A 16,515-nucleotide genomic window follows, 5' to 3' on the forward strand; every position below is an offset into this window, starting at 1 on the left:
AGTAATACAAAAAGAGGTCTTTGTGTTGGGGTCAAACTGCATGTCTTGTCCATAAAATGGGGAGAAACCCAGCTTATCTTCATTCTTGGTCCTTATAAGAACAGGGCAGATGAAGATGCCCAGAGGCACTGGCAGCAACCTCTGTTTGAGAAAGAATATCTGAAATGGAATACACAGGGGTGCACAGGGCCGGAAGCCAATCATTTGGTGCCAACATGGCCTTATGTTTTTTGTCTATGCTATCAATTAATATGCCTGATTTTTTTCCCCCAGGGACTGGTATTAAACTTATATTTGGGCTTCCCTGGTGGCTCAGAGGTTAAAGCGTCTGCCTCCAATGCGGGAGACCCAGGTTCGATCCTTGGGTTGGGACCATCCCGTGGAGAAGGAAATGGCAACCCACTCCGGTATTCTTGCCTGGGGAAGCCCACAGACGGAGGTGCCTGGTGGGCTACAGTCCACGGGGTCGCGAAGAGTCGGACACGACTGAGTGACTTCACTTTCACTTTGTTGAAACTTGCAGATGCCTAAGAAGGACTGGAAGAGGCTGCTTATCACCCAGTGTGCCAAGAAACCACCCTCAATAGACACTGCCAAGGAATTAATTGTTCATTTCCCGAGAGCACGGCTTAACAAGTCCTTTGACACTATTTGTGTCATGCTTTTTAAATTTGTAATTTCTGTTGCAAAATTAATTCTGGGTTAGTTTAAGAAATTTACAGTCAGCCCATTTAACTCAATTCACCTGCAGTTCTTTTGGCTGGAGGCTGTGCCCTGCAGCTTGCGGGATCTTAGTTACCTAACCAGGGGACACGGGGACCCATCAATGAAAGCTCTGAGTCCTAACCACTGGACCTCCAGGGAATTCCCAATCCATGTGTAACTTGACCAAATCAGGTACTGTTATTAATTACCTACTGCTGCTGTAACAAATTATCACAAGGTTAATGGCTTGTGTGTTGAGTCACTGTCATTTCCAACTTTTTTGCAACCACAATGGATTGTAGCCTCCCAGGCTCCTCTGTCCATGGGATTTTTTTTTCAGGCAGGAATACTGGAGTGGGTTGCCATTTCTTCCTTAAAGGGATATTCTTGACCCAGGGATCAAACCCATATTTCCTGTGTCTCTAACATTGGCAGGCATATTCTTTACCACTGAGTCACCTGGGAAGCCCAACACATTTTTTTAAAATCTGGTGGTCATAAGTCTGAAATGTCTTATAAATGAGTCTGATAAAATCAAGGTGTTGACAGTGTGGTTCCTCTAGACTCTCTAGGGGAGAATCCATTCCTTGCCTGTCCTCATTTCTCAGCCCAGGGCCCCACATCACTTTTTTTCCCTCTGCTTCCATAATCACATTGCCTTCTTTCTGACTCTGACTTCTTCTGGGTCCCTTGTGATTACATAAGGCCCATCTGGATAATGCAGGATAATCTCCCTATCTCAATATCATTAACTTGATCACATCTACAAAGTCCTTTGCTATAGGAAGTAATAGCCATATGTTCCAGAGATATGTACATAGACATCTTTGGGAGACTATTATTCAGTTTACCACAAGTGCTCAGTGTTCCAGGAGCTTCCAGCTTGGTAGTTGTGGACAAAAACAAATGGTACATACATCAGAATATCTTCCTTCTCCCAACAACTAAGTCCAACATCACAAGAGGCTCTTCCTTGTTCAGAAGTCTTCCCTAAGATTGATATGGCTTACAGTTGATGCAAAGCTCCTAGCCATTTGGGGACCTTTGCACATTGGAGACAGTGTGGGTAAATCTCAAGACCACGACCCCCAAGTTGGAAGTAATGCCCAATTACAGCAGACCCAGTTTGTAACTTGGGCTCAGAACTTTGACAGTGTCTCCTCCCACTCTAACTTCTTGCTTATCCAAAGCAAGCTGGCCTGTTACACAGCCATTTTCTCTAAGACTTTTATATGAAAAATTGGAAATGTTTCCTCATTGGCTTATTAATTTCTAAAACCCCATCAGGGGAATGGCAGCATAATTATTATTGGCTGAACCAGCATATCTTACATAGGGAGGCAAGATTAATAAAACAAAATATTCTTTTGGGTACATATTATTATAGTTGCATAATGCATATCAAGACAAAGTACATTTTTCCAAGGGGTAAAATTCATACTGTTCTATATAAGAAAATTTTACCACAGGGCAACTCCTGCTTTATCTTTTCATTTCAATCTCTATCTGAAATTTGAAAAGTCTTATTTCTCATAAACCTTCCACACCATGGTCAGTGATAAATAAGCCTACAGTCTAGTGTTAGGGGTTTAGAAATAGTTCTATTTTAAAATACACAGAATCATTCTGAGAATCAAGTGGTAGAAACATACTTTCAGAAATAAATTTATATTCAGATGAAAGATCATAATAACATATGTAACAGATTCTATTAATATAACAGTTACTGCTGTCATCATGATTATCTGGTTGTATTGCATCTTAAACTAACTGGCATGTTTGCTTTTGATATTGTAAAGCTAATATGTAATGAGAGGCAGCGTTTTATAACAGAAAGAAGGCTGCTTTTGGAATAGGGCAGACTAAGGTGTACATTCCTGTCGTGCCAGGTACTCTCTGTGTGAGCATGGGTAAGTCTTTAGTCTGAGTTTTTTCATTTCTTAAATGAGGATTCAAGTACTTACCTTGTAGAGATGTGTGAGGTATATAATTATTTATATAAAGTACCCCGTGCAATGCCTGTATATAATGCACCATCACTGAATGGTTACTATGGCTATTTGTTTGGCTTATAACTAATGAAGACACAGACTTTGTTATTACTAAATCAATCTCTTTAGGAGACTGAACACAAACGAAAGATAATAGAGGTCTTTAAAAATGTCTCTGACCTTCTGGCCATTTGGCCAGGGAGTCAGTTACCATCCTCCCTTCATACAAAGTCGACTACATAAAAGAAAAAAAAATAATTTATTCCCTCCAAGTATTCATCAAATGAGATAAGATCTCTGAGAAAGATTAAGGGCTTACATTTTTTATTAGACCTGCTTCCCATAAAATTTCATAGAGGATAAAAGGAGGGGAAGTGTAGAAGCAGCACTATTTCTGTTTTATCTGCTACCTGCAGTTATAAATCTTCCTGAGATATCATTAATTATAGTGGTGCCATTCACAACGCTGCTATTCCAGGCCTGCTAGAATTTTTACTGAAAATTCTAGGACTGGGACTTAGAAATTTGCAGCTGAATTTTTGTATGAGGTTGAAACTTGAAGACTGTGACAGAGGTAACACCTTCAAACTATCACTATGTACTGAACGTCTGTGTCCTCTCCCCAGTACACATGCTGAAATCCTAACCCCCAATGCAATGGATCTGTGGTTCATTTCAGTTCAGTTCAGTTCAGTCACTCAGTCGTGTCTGACTCTTTGCAACCCCATGAATCACAGCACGCCAGGCCTCCCTGTCCATCACCAACTCCTGGAGTCCACCCAAACCCACGTCCATTGAGTCGGTGATGCCATCCAGCCATCTCATCCTCTGTTGTCCCCTTCTCCTCCTGCCCCCAATCCCTCCCAGCATCAGAGTCTTTTCCAATGAGTCCACTCTTCGCATGAGGTGGCCAAAGTATTGGAGTTTCAGCTTCAACATCAGTCCTTCCAATGAACACCCAGGACTGATCTTTAGGATGGACTGGTTGGATCTCCTTGCAGTCCAAGGGAGTCTCAAGAGTCTTCTCCAACACCACAGTTCAAAAGCATCAATTCTTTGGTGCTCAGCTTTCTTCACAGTCCAACTCTCACATTCATACATGACCATTGGAAAAACAATAGCCTTGATTAGACATTTGTTGGCAAAGTAATGTCTCTGCTTTTTAATATGCTGTCTAGGTTGGTCATAACTTTCCTTCCAAGAAGTAAGCGTCTTCTAATTTCATGGCTGCAATCACCATCTGCTGTGATTTTGGAGCCCAGAAAAATAAAGTCTGACACTGTTTCCACTGTTTTTCCCATCTATTTCCCATGAGATGATGGGACCAGATGCCATGATCTTCGTTTTCTGAATGTTGAGCTTTAAGCCAACTTTTTCACTCTCCTCTTTCACTTTCATCAAGAGGCTGTTTAGTTCCTCTTCACTTTCTGCCAAAAGGGTGGTGTTATCTGAATATCTGAGGTTATTGATATTTCTCCTGGCAATCTTGATTCAAGCTTGTGCTTCTTCTAGCCCAGCATTTCTCATTATGTACTCTGCATAGAAGTTAAATAAGCAGGGTGACAATATACAGCCTTGACGTACTCCTTTTCCTATCTGGAACCAGTCTGTTGTTCCATGCCCAGTTCTAACTGTTGCTTCCTGACCTGCATACAGGTTTCTCAAGAGGCAGGTCAGGTAGTCTGGTATTCCCATCTCTTTCAGAATGTTCCACAGTTTATTGTGATCCACACAGTCAAAGGCTTTGGCATAGTCAATAAGGCAGAAATAGATGTTTTTCTGGAATTCTCTTGCTTTTTCCATGATCCAGCAGATGTTGGCAATTTGATCTCTGGTTCCTCTGCCTTTTCTAAAACCAGCTTGAACATCTGGAAGTTCACGGTTCATGTATTGCTGAAGCCTGGCTTGGAGAATTTTGAGCATTACTTTACTAGTGTGTGAGACGAGTGCAATTGTGCGGTAGTTTGAGCATTCTTTGGCATTGCCTTTCTTTGGGATTGGAATGAAAATGTACCTTTTCCAGTCCTGTGGCCACTGCTGAGTTTTCCAAATTTGCTGGCATATTGAGTGCAGCACTTTCACAGCATCATCTCCCAGGATTTGGAATAGCTCAACTGGAATTCCATCACCTCCACTAGCTCTGTTCGTAGTGATGCTTTCTAAGAGACCACTTGACTTCACATTCCAGCATCTGGCTCTAGTTGAGTGATCACATCATCATGATTATCTTGGTCATGAAGATCTTTTTTGTACAGTTCTTCCGTGTATTCTTGCCACCTCTTCTTAATATCTTCTGCTTCTGTTAGGTCCATACCATTTCTGTCCTTTATCAAGCCCATCTTTGCATGAAATGTTCCCTTGATATCTCTACTTTTCTTGAAGAGATCTCTAGTCTTTCCCATTCTGTTATTTTCCTCTATTTCTTTGCATTGATGTTAGGGCCTCTGAAAGGTAAGTAGGTCATGAGAATGGAGCCTTCATTAATGTGATTGTTGTTTAGTCACTAATCATGTCCGACTCTTTGTGACCTCATGGGTTGTAGGCTGCCAAGCTCCTCCGCCCGTGGAATTTTCCAGGCAAGAAATCCGGAGTGTGTTGCCATTTCCTTCTCCAGGGGATTTTCCCCACCCAGGGATCAAACCTGTGTCTCCTGCCTTGGCAAGCAGATTCTTCACCACTGAGACACCAGGAAAGCCCCATTAATATGATTAATACACTTATAAAAGAGACCACAGAGAGTTCTCTCACCGACTTTACCATGTGAGGATACAAGGATTCTGGAAGAGCCTGGAAGAGGCTTCCACCAGAGCCCAACTGTGCTGGCACCCTGATCTTGAATTCTTGCCTCAACAATAGTAAGAAATAAATTTCTGTGGTTTACAAGCCACTCAAACTGTGATGTACTGTTCTAGCAGACTTTAATAAGACAGGAGCTGTGTGGAGAGAGCCTAGAAACTATGAGCGATTCCCTCAAAATTTCAATGATGAGGGATGAGCTTTACATGTGCAAGTGAGAGCACCTCAGGCTTGCCACTTAGCAGCTGTTCCAGGGTTGGGAACAGAAGAGAGATACTTGAGATCAAGCAGTGCTGGGGGACATTGGAATTCTGAACTTTCCATTGTGGAGAGATCTATTTAACACTCTTAGTATTCCTGGAATCCAGCTGATACACCAGGATGGCTGTACTTGAGAAGAAAGGACCATGTCGTATAGTAAGGCCCACACTAGAGGGAAGAAGGTGGCACTAGTGGTAAAGAATCTGCCTCCCTGGAGGAGGAAATGGCAACCCACTGCAGTATTCTTGCCTGAAAAATTCCATGCATACAGGAGCCTGGCAGGCTATAGTCCATGGGGTAGCAAAGAGTCAGACATAACTGAATGCCTAAGCACAGCAGCAGATTTGCCTTAAAGTCTATAACCAAGACTGACAAACTCATAGGAGAGACAGAATTTAGAAGTTGAGTTTTACCAAGTTAGAAGGGCTATAAAAACATCTTAGGATTTCCACATATCTGCAGTAACAAAGTATATCATTAAGTCTGCATCAGTACTGCTAAAACAGCACTCTTTAGAGAAAAGATAATAGATAACCAAGAATCCATGATTTCACAATGTGTTATTCAAAATATCCAATATTCAATTTAAAAAACCATTAGACATACAAAGAAACGGGAAAATGTGATTATGAAACATGCAGCTAATAGGAACAGAACTTGATATGGTATAGATGTCTGATGTCAGATGTAAGACTTTAAAACAATTACTGTAAATATGTTCAAAGAATTAAAGCAAAATATGCTCAGAGGGTAAAGGAAAATATGATCCTAATGTATGAGCAAAACGGGAATCTCAGCAGTCATGTGGAAACTTAAAAGAAAGATTTAATGGAAATTTAATTAGTATACTAGATGAAACAGTAGTAAAAGCTAAACAGTATAGTAAATGAAATGAAAATTTTACTGAATGGCTTAATATAAGATTAGGGATGGCAGAAGGTGTTAGTTACTTTGAATACAGATCCAAAAAATTATACAATTTGAAAATCTGAAACAAAAGATTGAAGAAAAATGAAGAGAACATCAGAGCTATGTGGACAAGAGTAAACATGCAGTCTATTATATGCTTTTATGATCCATATTCTAAAATCAAGAAACAATGACAAAGGGAAATTATATGTCCAATATTCATATGAACACAGATGAGAAAACCTAAATAAAATATTACCTATAATCATATAAAAAGCATATTTACAAAATAACGAAGTATAAGACAACAAGAAAGGTATAATATCAGGAACCAATAACTCACTTTGCACATAGGCTAAATTTGAAAGCTCACATGATTATCTCAACAATCAGTATAGAAAGAGCATTTGGCACTGTTCAACACTTACTTACTACTTTTGCATGAATCACCGACTCAATGGACATGAGTTTAAGTGAACTCCAGGAGTTGGTGATGGACAGGGAGGCCTGGCGTGCAGCGATTCATGGAGTCGCAAAGAGTCGGACACGACTGAGCGACTGAACTGAACTGAACTGAATAAGAATTAAGTTCATACAAAAAATAGAAAAAACCACTATAATGAACTCCAACATACCTACCATCAACAATTAGAAGGATAGTTTGTTTTATCCATACCTCAACCACTGTTCATCACTAACAGCTCCCACCTCCACTGGAAGTTTTTGGAGCAAATCCCAGACATCATATTTCATCCATAAATGCTTTAGTGTATATGATCTTATAAAATATACAGGCTATTTTTTTAATAACTAGATCCCAGCACCATTCGATTCCTAAAAAAAAGATTTTAAAAATTATTTAAGATTATCTTAAGTAAGTCAGCATTCAAATTTCTACTCTTGCTTCATAAGCACTTCATATTAGATTGTCTTTTTAGCTCTTTTAATACACAGGGTCCACAGGGTCTCTTTTTTGTTTGTATTTTTTCCTTTGAAATTTGTTGAAAAAAATCATATGGTCTTCATTTTTCTGCTTAAATCCCTATGGTTTTATTTAACAAGTTAGTTACTTTAAACATTATATTTCCTGTACATTGGTGATATATTTGGATGCTTTGGTGAGATTCAAGTTTAATTCTTTTGTCATGAAAGTTCGTATTTTATTGTACCAAAAGGGATATAGTGTCTGATTTTCTCTCTTTTTGTGATATTAAGATTGATCAATGTGTTTGAATATTGTCAGACTGACCCAACCCATGATAAAAATCCTTTTCAGCTTCTCACTAATGGTTTTAGTAGCCATGAATATTCTAATTCTTCATTCTCTCTGTTCATTTATCACTCAGAGTCTTCTATAAAGACCACTCATCAATTCTTTGGTCACCCTGGGGTATAATTCCAACAAGAAATTCAGTATGAATGCTTGCTTCTTTCTTTTTATTTATCAAATTAGAGAATGAGTTGGTTCTTAAATTACTCAAAGCTGACTCATGCTTTTTTCCCCCTTTAAGTATTTTTACCAACTCAAGGATTTTTACCAACTCAGGGATTTTTAACACATTTGATGTATTTTGATGCAATGTGTGTGTGGTCAGATGCTCAGTTGTGTCCAGCTCTTTGAGACTGCATGGACACTAGCCTGCCAGGCTCCTCTGCCCATGGAATTTTCCAGGCAAGAACACTGGAGTGGGTTGCCATTTCCTTCTCCAGGGGATCTTCCTGACACAGGGATTGAACCCATGTCTCCTGTGTCTCCTGCATTTGCAGGAGGATTCTTTACCACTAGCACCACTTGGGAAGCAATTTGATGCAATACAATTATAATTCCTTTTGGGCTTCCCTTATGGCTCAGCTGGTAAAGAATCCACCTGCAATGAGGGAGACCTGGGTTTGATCCCTGGGTTGGGAAGATCCCCTGGAGAAAGGAAAGAATACCCAGTCTGGTATTCTGGCCTAGAGAATTCCATGGACTGTATAGTTTATGGGGTCGCAGAGAGTCAGACACTACTGAGCAATTTTCACTTTCACTTGGTGCTTGTGGGAGACAGAATAATAATCCCCCAAAGATGTCCATATCCTAATCCCTGGATCTATGAACATGTTATCTTAAATGGCAAAGGGAGAATTAAGTTGACACATGGAATTAGAATTATTAATCACGTGACCTTGAGAAAGGTGATTATCTGAGTGGCCTCACTGTAATCATAAGAGTCCTTAAAGGAGGAAGGAGGGAGACAGAAGAGTAGGTCAGAGTGAAACAAGTTGAGAAAGACTTGACTCTTTGCTGTTGGCTTTGAAGATGGAGGAAGGAGATCATGAGCCAAGGAATGTTGGTGGCATCTGGAAGCTGAAAAGGAAACAGGTTCTCCTAAAAAGGAACCCAATAAAATCCTTTGATTTTAGCACAGAAAGACCTGCATCAGACTTCTGACCTACAGAACAGTAAGATAATAAACATGTATTGTTTTCAACCTCCAAGTTTGTAGTGATTTGTTATGGTGGCAATCAAAATGCAATACAGTGCTTATCATCTCTGCAATAAAAAAAATCAATAACAATGGAACAGAAAAACTATTTCAAATAGTACAAGTTTAACAGATTTGGCAGATTAAACTTATAAAAATAAAAATGCCTCTACAGTTGCAATAATTAGCAAATATAATGAAAAGTAAGAAACTGTTTTCAATAGTAAAAAGAAAAAAAACTATAATTAAACACCCAGGATTAAGTAGACCTTTATGCAGAAAATTTGAAAACTCTAGCAAAGAATATAGAAGATGAACTGAGAGAGAAACATTTTATGTTCTTGGATAGGATGATGCAATATTACCAAGATGTCAATTCCCCAAATTAGTCTATAAATTTAATGTATCTCAATAAAAATTCCAGTTGAACTGTATGAGAAACTTGATAAGCTTACTCTAAAATAAAAAAAGAATAAAAGATCACAGAGTTAAATAAATCAAGAAAGATGGAGAAAGAAACTTGCTAAATGGGGTATTAAGAAGCCTAGTAATAATGCAGTGTTTTACTATTTCAAGAAAGACAAATAGAACACAAGAACAGAATAGAAATCTTTAAGACAGAACTTTGGATAGTTAATGTATGATACAGTCAGTGCCACAAATCAATGAGATAAAATATAAAATGTTTAGTAGATATTGTTGGGAAATCTAGCTTATTCATTAGAGGAAACAAAACAAAACCTGGATCCTGGATTTCTATCCAAATATCATGAGATCTGTGGAAAATAAAAACTCATATACACTCCCAGTAGGAATATTAACTGATACAACAACTTTGGAAAATGGTGTGTCATTACTTATTTAAGTCCCACATGTGCAAAACTTAAAACCCAGTCAATCCACTCCTGTAGCATATATGCACTAGTAGACATGGACTAGAATGTCTACAACAACATTGTTGTTAACAGCTAAAAATGGAAACAGTACAGGTAAACATCAATGCTGCTGTTCAGTCTCTAAGTCACATCTGACTCTTTTTGAACCCATGGACTGTAGCATGTCAGGCTTCCCTGCCCTTCACTATCTCTCAGAATTTGCTCAAACTCATGTTCATTGAGTCGATGATGCCATCCAATCATCTCATCCTCTGTTATCCCTTTATCCTCCCTGCCCTCAATCTTTCCCAGCATCAGGGTCTTTTCTAATGAGTCAGCTCTTCACATCAGGTGGCCAAAGTATTGGAGCTACAGCTTCATTATCAGTCCTTCCAATGAATATTCAGTGTTGATTTCCTTTAGGCTTGATCTCCCTGCTGTTCAAGGGACTCTCAAGAGTCTTCTCCAGCACCACATTTCGAAAGCATCAATTCTTTGGTGCTCAGCCTTCTTTATGGTCCAACTCTCACATCCATACATGACTACAGGAAAAACCATAGCTTTGACTGTATGACCTTTGTCAGCAAAGTGATGTCCCTGCTTTGTAACATACTGTCTAGGTTTGTCATAGCTTTTCCTCTAAGGAACAAGTGTCTTTTAATTTCATGGCTGCAGTCACCATCCACAATGATTTTGGAGTCCAAGAAAATAAAATCTGTCACTGTTTCCTCTTTTCCCTCATCTATTTATCATGAAGTGATGGGACTGGATACCATGATCTTAATTTTTTGAATTTTGAGTCAGTTTTTTCACTCTCCTCTTTCACCTTCATCAAGGGGCTCTTTAAGTATAACTAAATCAATGTACATTCTTGTGTTATGTCGGACATATTTCACTGTCCAATCATGGAAAAAGCTTCCTGTTACACAGCATCAACATTGGGAGAATCCTACAGCGTAAGAGTGATAGAAGCAAGTTACAGAATACATATAGTATTAATTATGTCTATATCATATCAATAACAGAAAAAAGTTAAATAATTTCTTGATTAGAAATGCAATCATGAACTCAAAAGTATTTAGAAAACCAAGGGAATTATTGTGACAAAGTCAGGGTAGTGGTTACTTTCAGGGCAAGGAAGGCAATGAAATGTTTGGGACATTTCTAAGACGCTGATAATGTTCTATTAAGCTGGATGTTAGTTGCACAGGTATTGCTGTATTGTTATTGTTTAAGATGAAATTGGTTTATATACTTCTGTATGTATAATGTATTTCACACTAAGTTCAGTTCAGTCGGTCAGTCATGTCCAATTCTTTGCCACCCCATGGACTTCAGCACGCCAGGCCTCCCTGCCCATCACCAACTCCCAGAGCTTACTCAAACTCTTGTCCATTGAGTTGGTGATGCCATCCAACCATCTTATCCTCTGTCATCCCCTTCTCCTCCTGCCTTCAGTCTTTCCCAGCGTCAGGGTCTTTTGAGATGAGTCAGTTCTTCACGTCAAGTGGCCAAAGTATTGGCGTTTCAGCTTCAGCATCAGTCCTTCCAATGAATATTCAGGACAGATTTCCTTTAGGATGGACTGGTTGGATCTCCTGTAGTCCAAGGGACTCTAAAGAGTCTTCTCCAATACCACAGTTCAAAAGAATCAATTCTTTGGTGCTCAGCTTTCTTTATAATCCAACTCTCACATCCATACATGACTACTGGAAAAATGATAGCCTTGACTAGATGGACCTTTGTTGGTAAAGTAATGTTTCTGCTTTTTAATATGCTGTCTAGATTGGTCATGGAGAAGGCAAGGGCAACCCACTCCAGTTCTCTTGCCTGGAAAATCCGATGGACGGAGGAGCCTGGTAGGCTGCAGTCCATGGGGTCGTGAAGAGTCGGACACGACTGAGCGACTTCACTTTCACTTTTCACTTTCATGCATTGGAGAAGGAAATGGCAACCCACTCCAGTGTTCTTGCCTAGAGAATCCCAGGGCCGGGGGAGCCTGGTGGGCTGCCGTCTATGGGGTCGCACAGAGTCAGACATGACTGAAGCGACGCAGCAGCAGCTAGATTGGTCATAGCTTTTCTTCCAAGGAGCAAGCGTTTTTTCATTTTATGGCTGCAGTCACCATTTGCAGTGATTTTGGAGACCCCCAAAATAAAGTCAGCCACTCTTTCTACTGTTTCCCCATCTATTTCCCATGAAGTGATGGGACTGGATGCCATGATCTTAGTTTTCTGAATGTTGAGTTTCAAGCCAACATTTTTACTCTCCTCTTTCACTTTCATCAAAAGTCTCTTTAGTTCTTCACTTTCTGCCATAAGGGTGGTGTCATCTGCATATCTGAGGTTATTGATACTTCTCCCGGCAAACTTGATTCCAGCTTGTGCTTCATCCAGCCCAACATTTCCCATGATATACTCCGCACAGAAGTTAAACAAGCAGAGTAACAATATATAGCCTTGACGTACTCCTTTCTCAATTTGGAACCAGTCTATTGTTCCATGTCCAGTTCTACCTGTTGCTTCTTGACCTGCATACAGATTTCTCAGGAGGCAGGTAAGGTGGTCTGGTATTCCCATCTCTTTCAGAATTTTCCACAGTTTGTTGTGATCTACACAGTCAAAAGTTTTGGTGTAGTCAATAAAGCAAAAATAGATATTTTTCTGGAACTCTCTTGCTTTTTCAATGATCCAGTGGATGTTGGCATCTGCTAGATGCCAGAGATCTCTTCAAGAAAATTAGAAATACCAAGGGACCATTTCATGCAAAGATAGCACAATAAAAGGCAGAAATGGTATGGACCTAACAGAAGCAGAAGAAGAGGTGCCAGGAATACACAGAAGAAGTATATAAAAAAGATCTTCATGACCCAGATAACCATGATGGTGTGATCACTCACCTAGAGCCAGACATCCTGGAATGTGAAGTCAAGTGGGCCTTAGGAATCATCACTTCAAACAAAGCTAGTGAAGGTGATGTAATTCCCGTTGAGCTATTTCAAACCCTAAAAGATGACGCTATGAAAGTGCTGCATTCAATATGCCAGCAAATCTGGAAAACTCAGCAGTGGCCACAGGACTAAAAAAGGTCAGTTTTCATTTCAATCCCCAAAAAAGGCAATGCCAAAGAATGTTCAAACTACTGCACAATTGCACTTATCTCACATGCTAGTGAAGTAATTCTCAAAATTCTCCAAGCCAGGCTTCAACAATATGTGAACCATGAACTTTCAGTTGTTCAAGCTGGACTTAGAAAAGAGAGGAACCAGAGATTAAATTTCACCCTAAACATGGTTTTAAAATGATTGATTTGAGCAAAATCTTAGATTCGTTTAATCTTTGACAGTCTATGGCTCAGGTGCTTCACAACTAGATTTGTAGGCACTTCATTGACAGTTCAGTTTAAAACAATAAACACTGTTGGCACTTCACTGACAGTTCAATTTTAAACAATTTAAAACAATATACTCTGGGATGCATATACAGTTGTTAGACAGGAATTCTTGAAGGGAAGGTGGATGCAGTAACAAAAAAGTCACAGAATAGGAGATTAGGAAGAGATAGGTGATTTGACTGACAACCCTCTTCTCAGGGAGGAACCAGAGTTTTACAGGAGAGTTCTTAAGGTGCAGTCTTGGTTATAACTTTGAATTGAACAAGGATCTTCTCCAACCCTGTTTTCTCATGGTGGCTTTGAAAACTATATCGTGAAATTCAAATAAGAAAACGAAAAACCATTATAATTCTTTATAGTTGGAGACGCCACTACCACAAGTTGCCACTGCCACGCTGGAACTCAGGGCTCTGGAGTCCTCCTCCCTGCTCTGCATACTGTGCTATTAATACAGCTATTCTCTTCCTCCTCTGGGTTTGGGCTCATAGTTTGACGTCACAGACGAACTGCCCCGCCCACCCTGCCTCTTCGGCGGCCCCGCCTCCTCGCGCGGCCCTGCCCCTCCCGGCGTTCGCCAAGCCCCTCCCCCAGGCCATCGTACTCCAGAGGCGGCTCCGGCGCGTTCCCGTCGGGCTTCTCTTCCGGCCCCGCCCCTCCCAGCTGCTATGACAACGAGTCCGCGCCCCGCGCACCGCTGCTGCTCGGGCGGGACCCAGGCTGGACCGCGGGCCCCGGCCTGGGGGCCACAGCCGTCACCGCCGCCGCCACCTCGTCTCCTCCCCGTCCCAGCCCCGCCCTGCGTCTCCTCGCTTCCCTCGGGTCCGCGGCCGGGGTCTGTCCCCGCCGCCCCAACCCCGCCCGGATGCCGAAGGTGAAGGCGCTGCAATGCGCCCTGGCGCTGGAGATCCGCTCTGTGAGTACTGGTCGCGGCCCCATCGCCGCCGCCCGGCTGTCGTGAGCCTCGGGAATTTACTCGGGACGCCGCCTGCGTTTACTTCCGAGAACCCCGGTTCACCTAGAAACTTCCTCCACCCTCCGAGTCATCCCTGTGGAGCCCTGACCCCGTGTCACTTGGGTCTTCCTCAGCCTCAAAAATCATGAATGCCCTCCCACTCCAGCCACACAGAGTTCTGATCCCCACCCCTCAGCTCCCCTAACTTCCTCTCAGCTTCCAGTTCGAGTTTCTTCAAATCCTTTCTAAACCACTTTTTAAAGTCCTGCTCTCCGCGTGCTTAACTTTCCAGTGGATTGGGGTAGGGGGTAGGGGTTTCTTTTAAAAATTCCTCTTATCTGCTCCTGTTCTTTTCGTGAGAAATTATTACTGACCTGAGTTCTCCCCAGTCTTAGGGGCGGGGACTGGGGGATGGATTTCTTCTCAAATCAGTGCTGGTGGATTCCTTCGAAACTGTTTAGCAAGCTTCTGATTAGTGAAGGGGCCTTTCCTCTCAAATCTCCAAAGTAGAATCCCCGCACTCCACAACCGAAGTGTGTCATCCTTGCGCGCGGCAGCTTGCCATCTCCCCCCGCCTCCCGCCCCGCCACCCTAGGGCCACCCCTCAGAAACTGTTTCAGGTTCCTGCAGTCCCCAAACTCTCCCAATATTGAGAGGGATCCCTTATCCTTCCCTTCACTCCAAGAAAGGCACCAACGTTAAGAGGAAACTACTCATTCTCTCAACTTGCTGGAGACGACCCGCAACCCTACGGAAGAGATGCCAAAGAGGGTCCTGTCCCCGACCTTGCTGTGGAAATCCAGCTGAGGCAGAGAACTCCCGTGTCCTTCCTCAAGAGAAGGGCCCTGGACCTTTCCAAGCTCTGAGCAAACATCATCCCTCTGAACAATCTCATAGGACCTTCCAAGGGGTTTTGATCTCCTTCCCCCTCATTCTTTACAGAACCCTCCCTTCTCCTCTTAAGACGAAAGCCCAGCTTCTCTCTTCTAGAGGAAATCCACCCAAAAGTCTTTCTATACCTCTGTTTTAGACCTGTAAGCAGTTTGGAAACAATTCCTCCTCCTTCAATCCTTTTTTTTTTCTTTTTCTACTTCTTTAAGTCCTTTTATTTCTCAGCTCTTTCATCTCCCAGCAAAACTCTGTTTGTGTGTGTGTGTGTGTGTGTGTGTGTGTGTGTGTGTGTGTATGGTTGAGGGATGTATGGTGTGTTTTAATACTTTACGTAGCCAGTAACTCCCCTTCCTTCCTGCACACCCTGCCATCCAGGCCCCCGCCCCCCAACCTCTCCGAAAGCATCCCCTGCTTTCCTGTCTGTTCTTCCTCACATTACAGTGAGGCCACTGAGGCACAGCCCCTGAAACCTCCAGGCAAGTCACAAGACTGTCTTACATCTTTTGCTGGGTCTTAAAGAAAGGAAGGCCAGGTAGGGCAGAATGTGAGGCAGGGGTGAAGAACAAAGTTTCTGGCTCCCTTGTTTTATGTTTAAGGCTGCAGAGATTTTATTCCTTGCAATGTCAGAAACTGTAGTTTTGGTTTCAGATGCTTTTCTAATCCCACAGCTGCCTTTTTGTAAAGGAGGATTCATTTGGCAAAAGAATACACAAAGCTTCCTGAACTGCTTGGCAGTTAGTAAAACTCTGGAGTTCAGCCTCTCTAGACTTTATTTCTGGCTGCTTCCTCCTGTGCTGACCAATGGAGTGTTGCAGCCTGCGGAGAGCAGCTGCCTGATGGGCTGGCTGTTGCGTCCCTTCCTTGGCCAATCCAGTCTTGCTTAGAGAAGTATCAGTGCTTTGTGGTAACTGACTACTGCTTGAAGGGGTTGAAGAGAGAAAAGTTATTTCACCAGCCTTTCTCTCCAGTATTATCAGAGGGAAAGTGGAGGGAAAGTGAAATACAGTGGAACTTTGTTGTTCATTGTGGCTTAAGAAATTATGCATGTGGAAACATTCCTGGTTTTTTTCAACAAACATTTGAATCAAGAATTTTACAGTTCTAAGAAATCTTAACTTTCATTGGATTATTATTATTTTTTTTTACAGATGAGAAAGTAGCATGACTATTTTTAGGGGCAGATCTGCAGCAACAGGCTAAGATTTCTGACCAGCAAAAGCCCCATTAAATTACTCTGATGCTCAGAAGGAGCAAAAAGTATATATATAAAAACTGTT

General features: G+C 41.6%; 1 protein-coding gene across 6 annotated transcripts in view; it reads left to right on the forward strand.

Annotated features, from left to right (window-relative positions):
- Positions 1-13,999: 13,999 nt before the first annotated feature.
- The window catches only part of SPATA6 (spermatogenesis associated 6), a 158,492-nt gene continuing 155,976 nt past the window's right edge, over positions 14,000-16,515 (forward strand). For all 6 annotated transcript variants that reach the window (XM_025288780.2, XM_044945033.1, XM_025288781.2 and 3 more), the window contains exon 1: positions 14,000-14,308. In XM_025288780.2, coding sequence (XP_025144565.2) covers positions 14,258-14,308 — 51 coding nt within the window. In that variant the 5' untranslated portion in view covers positions 14,000-14,257. The remainder of the gene's footprint in view (positions 14,309-16,515) is intronic.

Source organism: Bubalus bubalis, chromosome 6 (assembly GCF_019923935.1).
Source record: "Bubalus bubalis isolate 160015118507 breed Murrah chromosome 6, NDDB_SH_1, whole genome shotgun sequence".
Taxonomy (NCBI): Eukaryota; Metazoa; Chordata; class Mammalia; order Artiodactyla; family Bovidae; genus Bubalus; species Bubalus bubalis.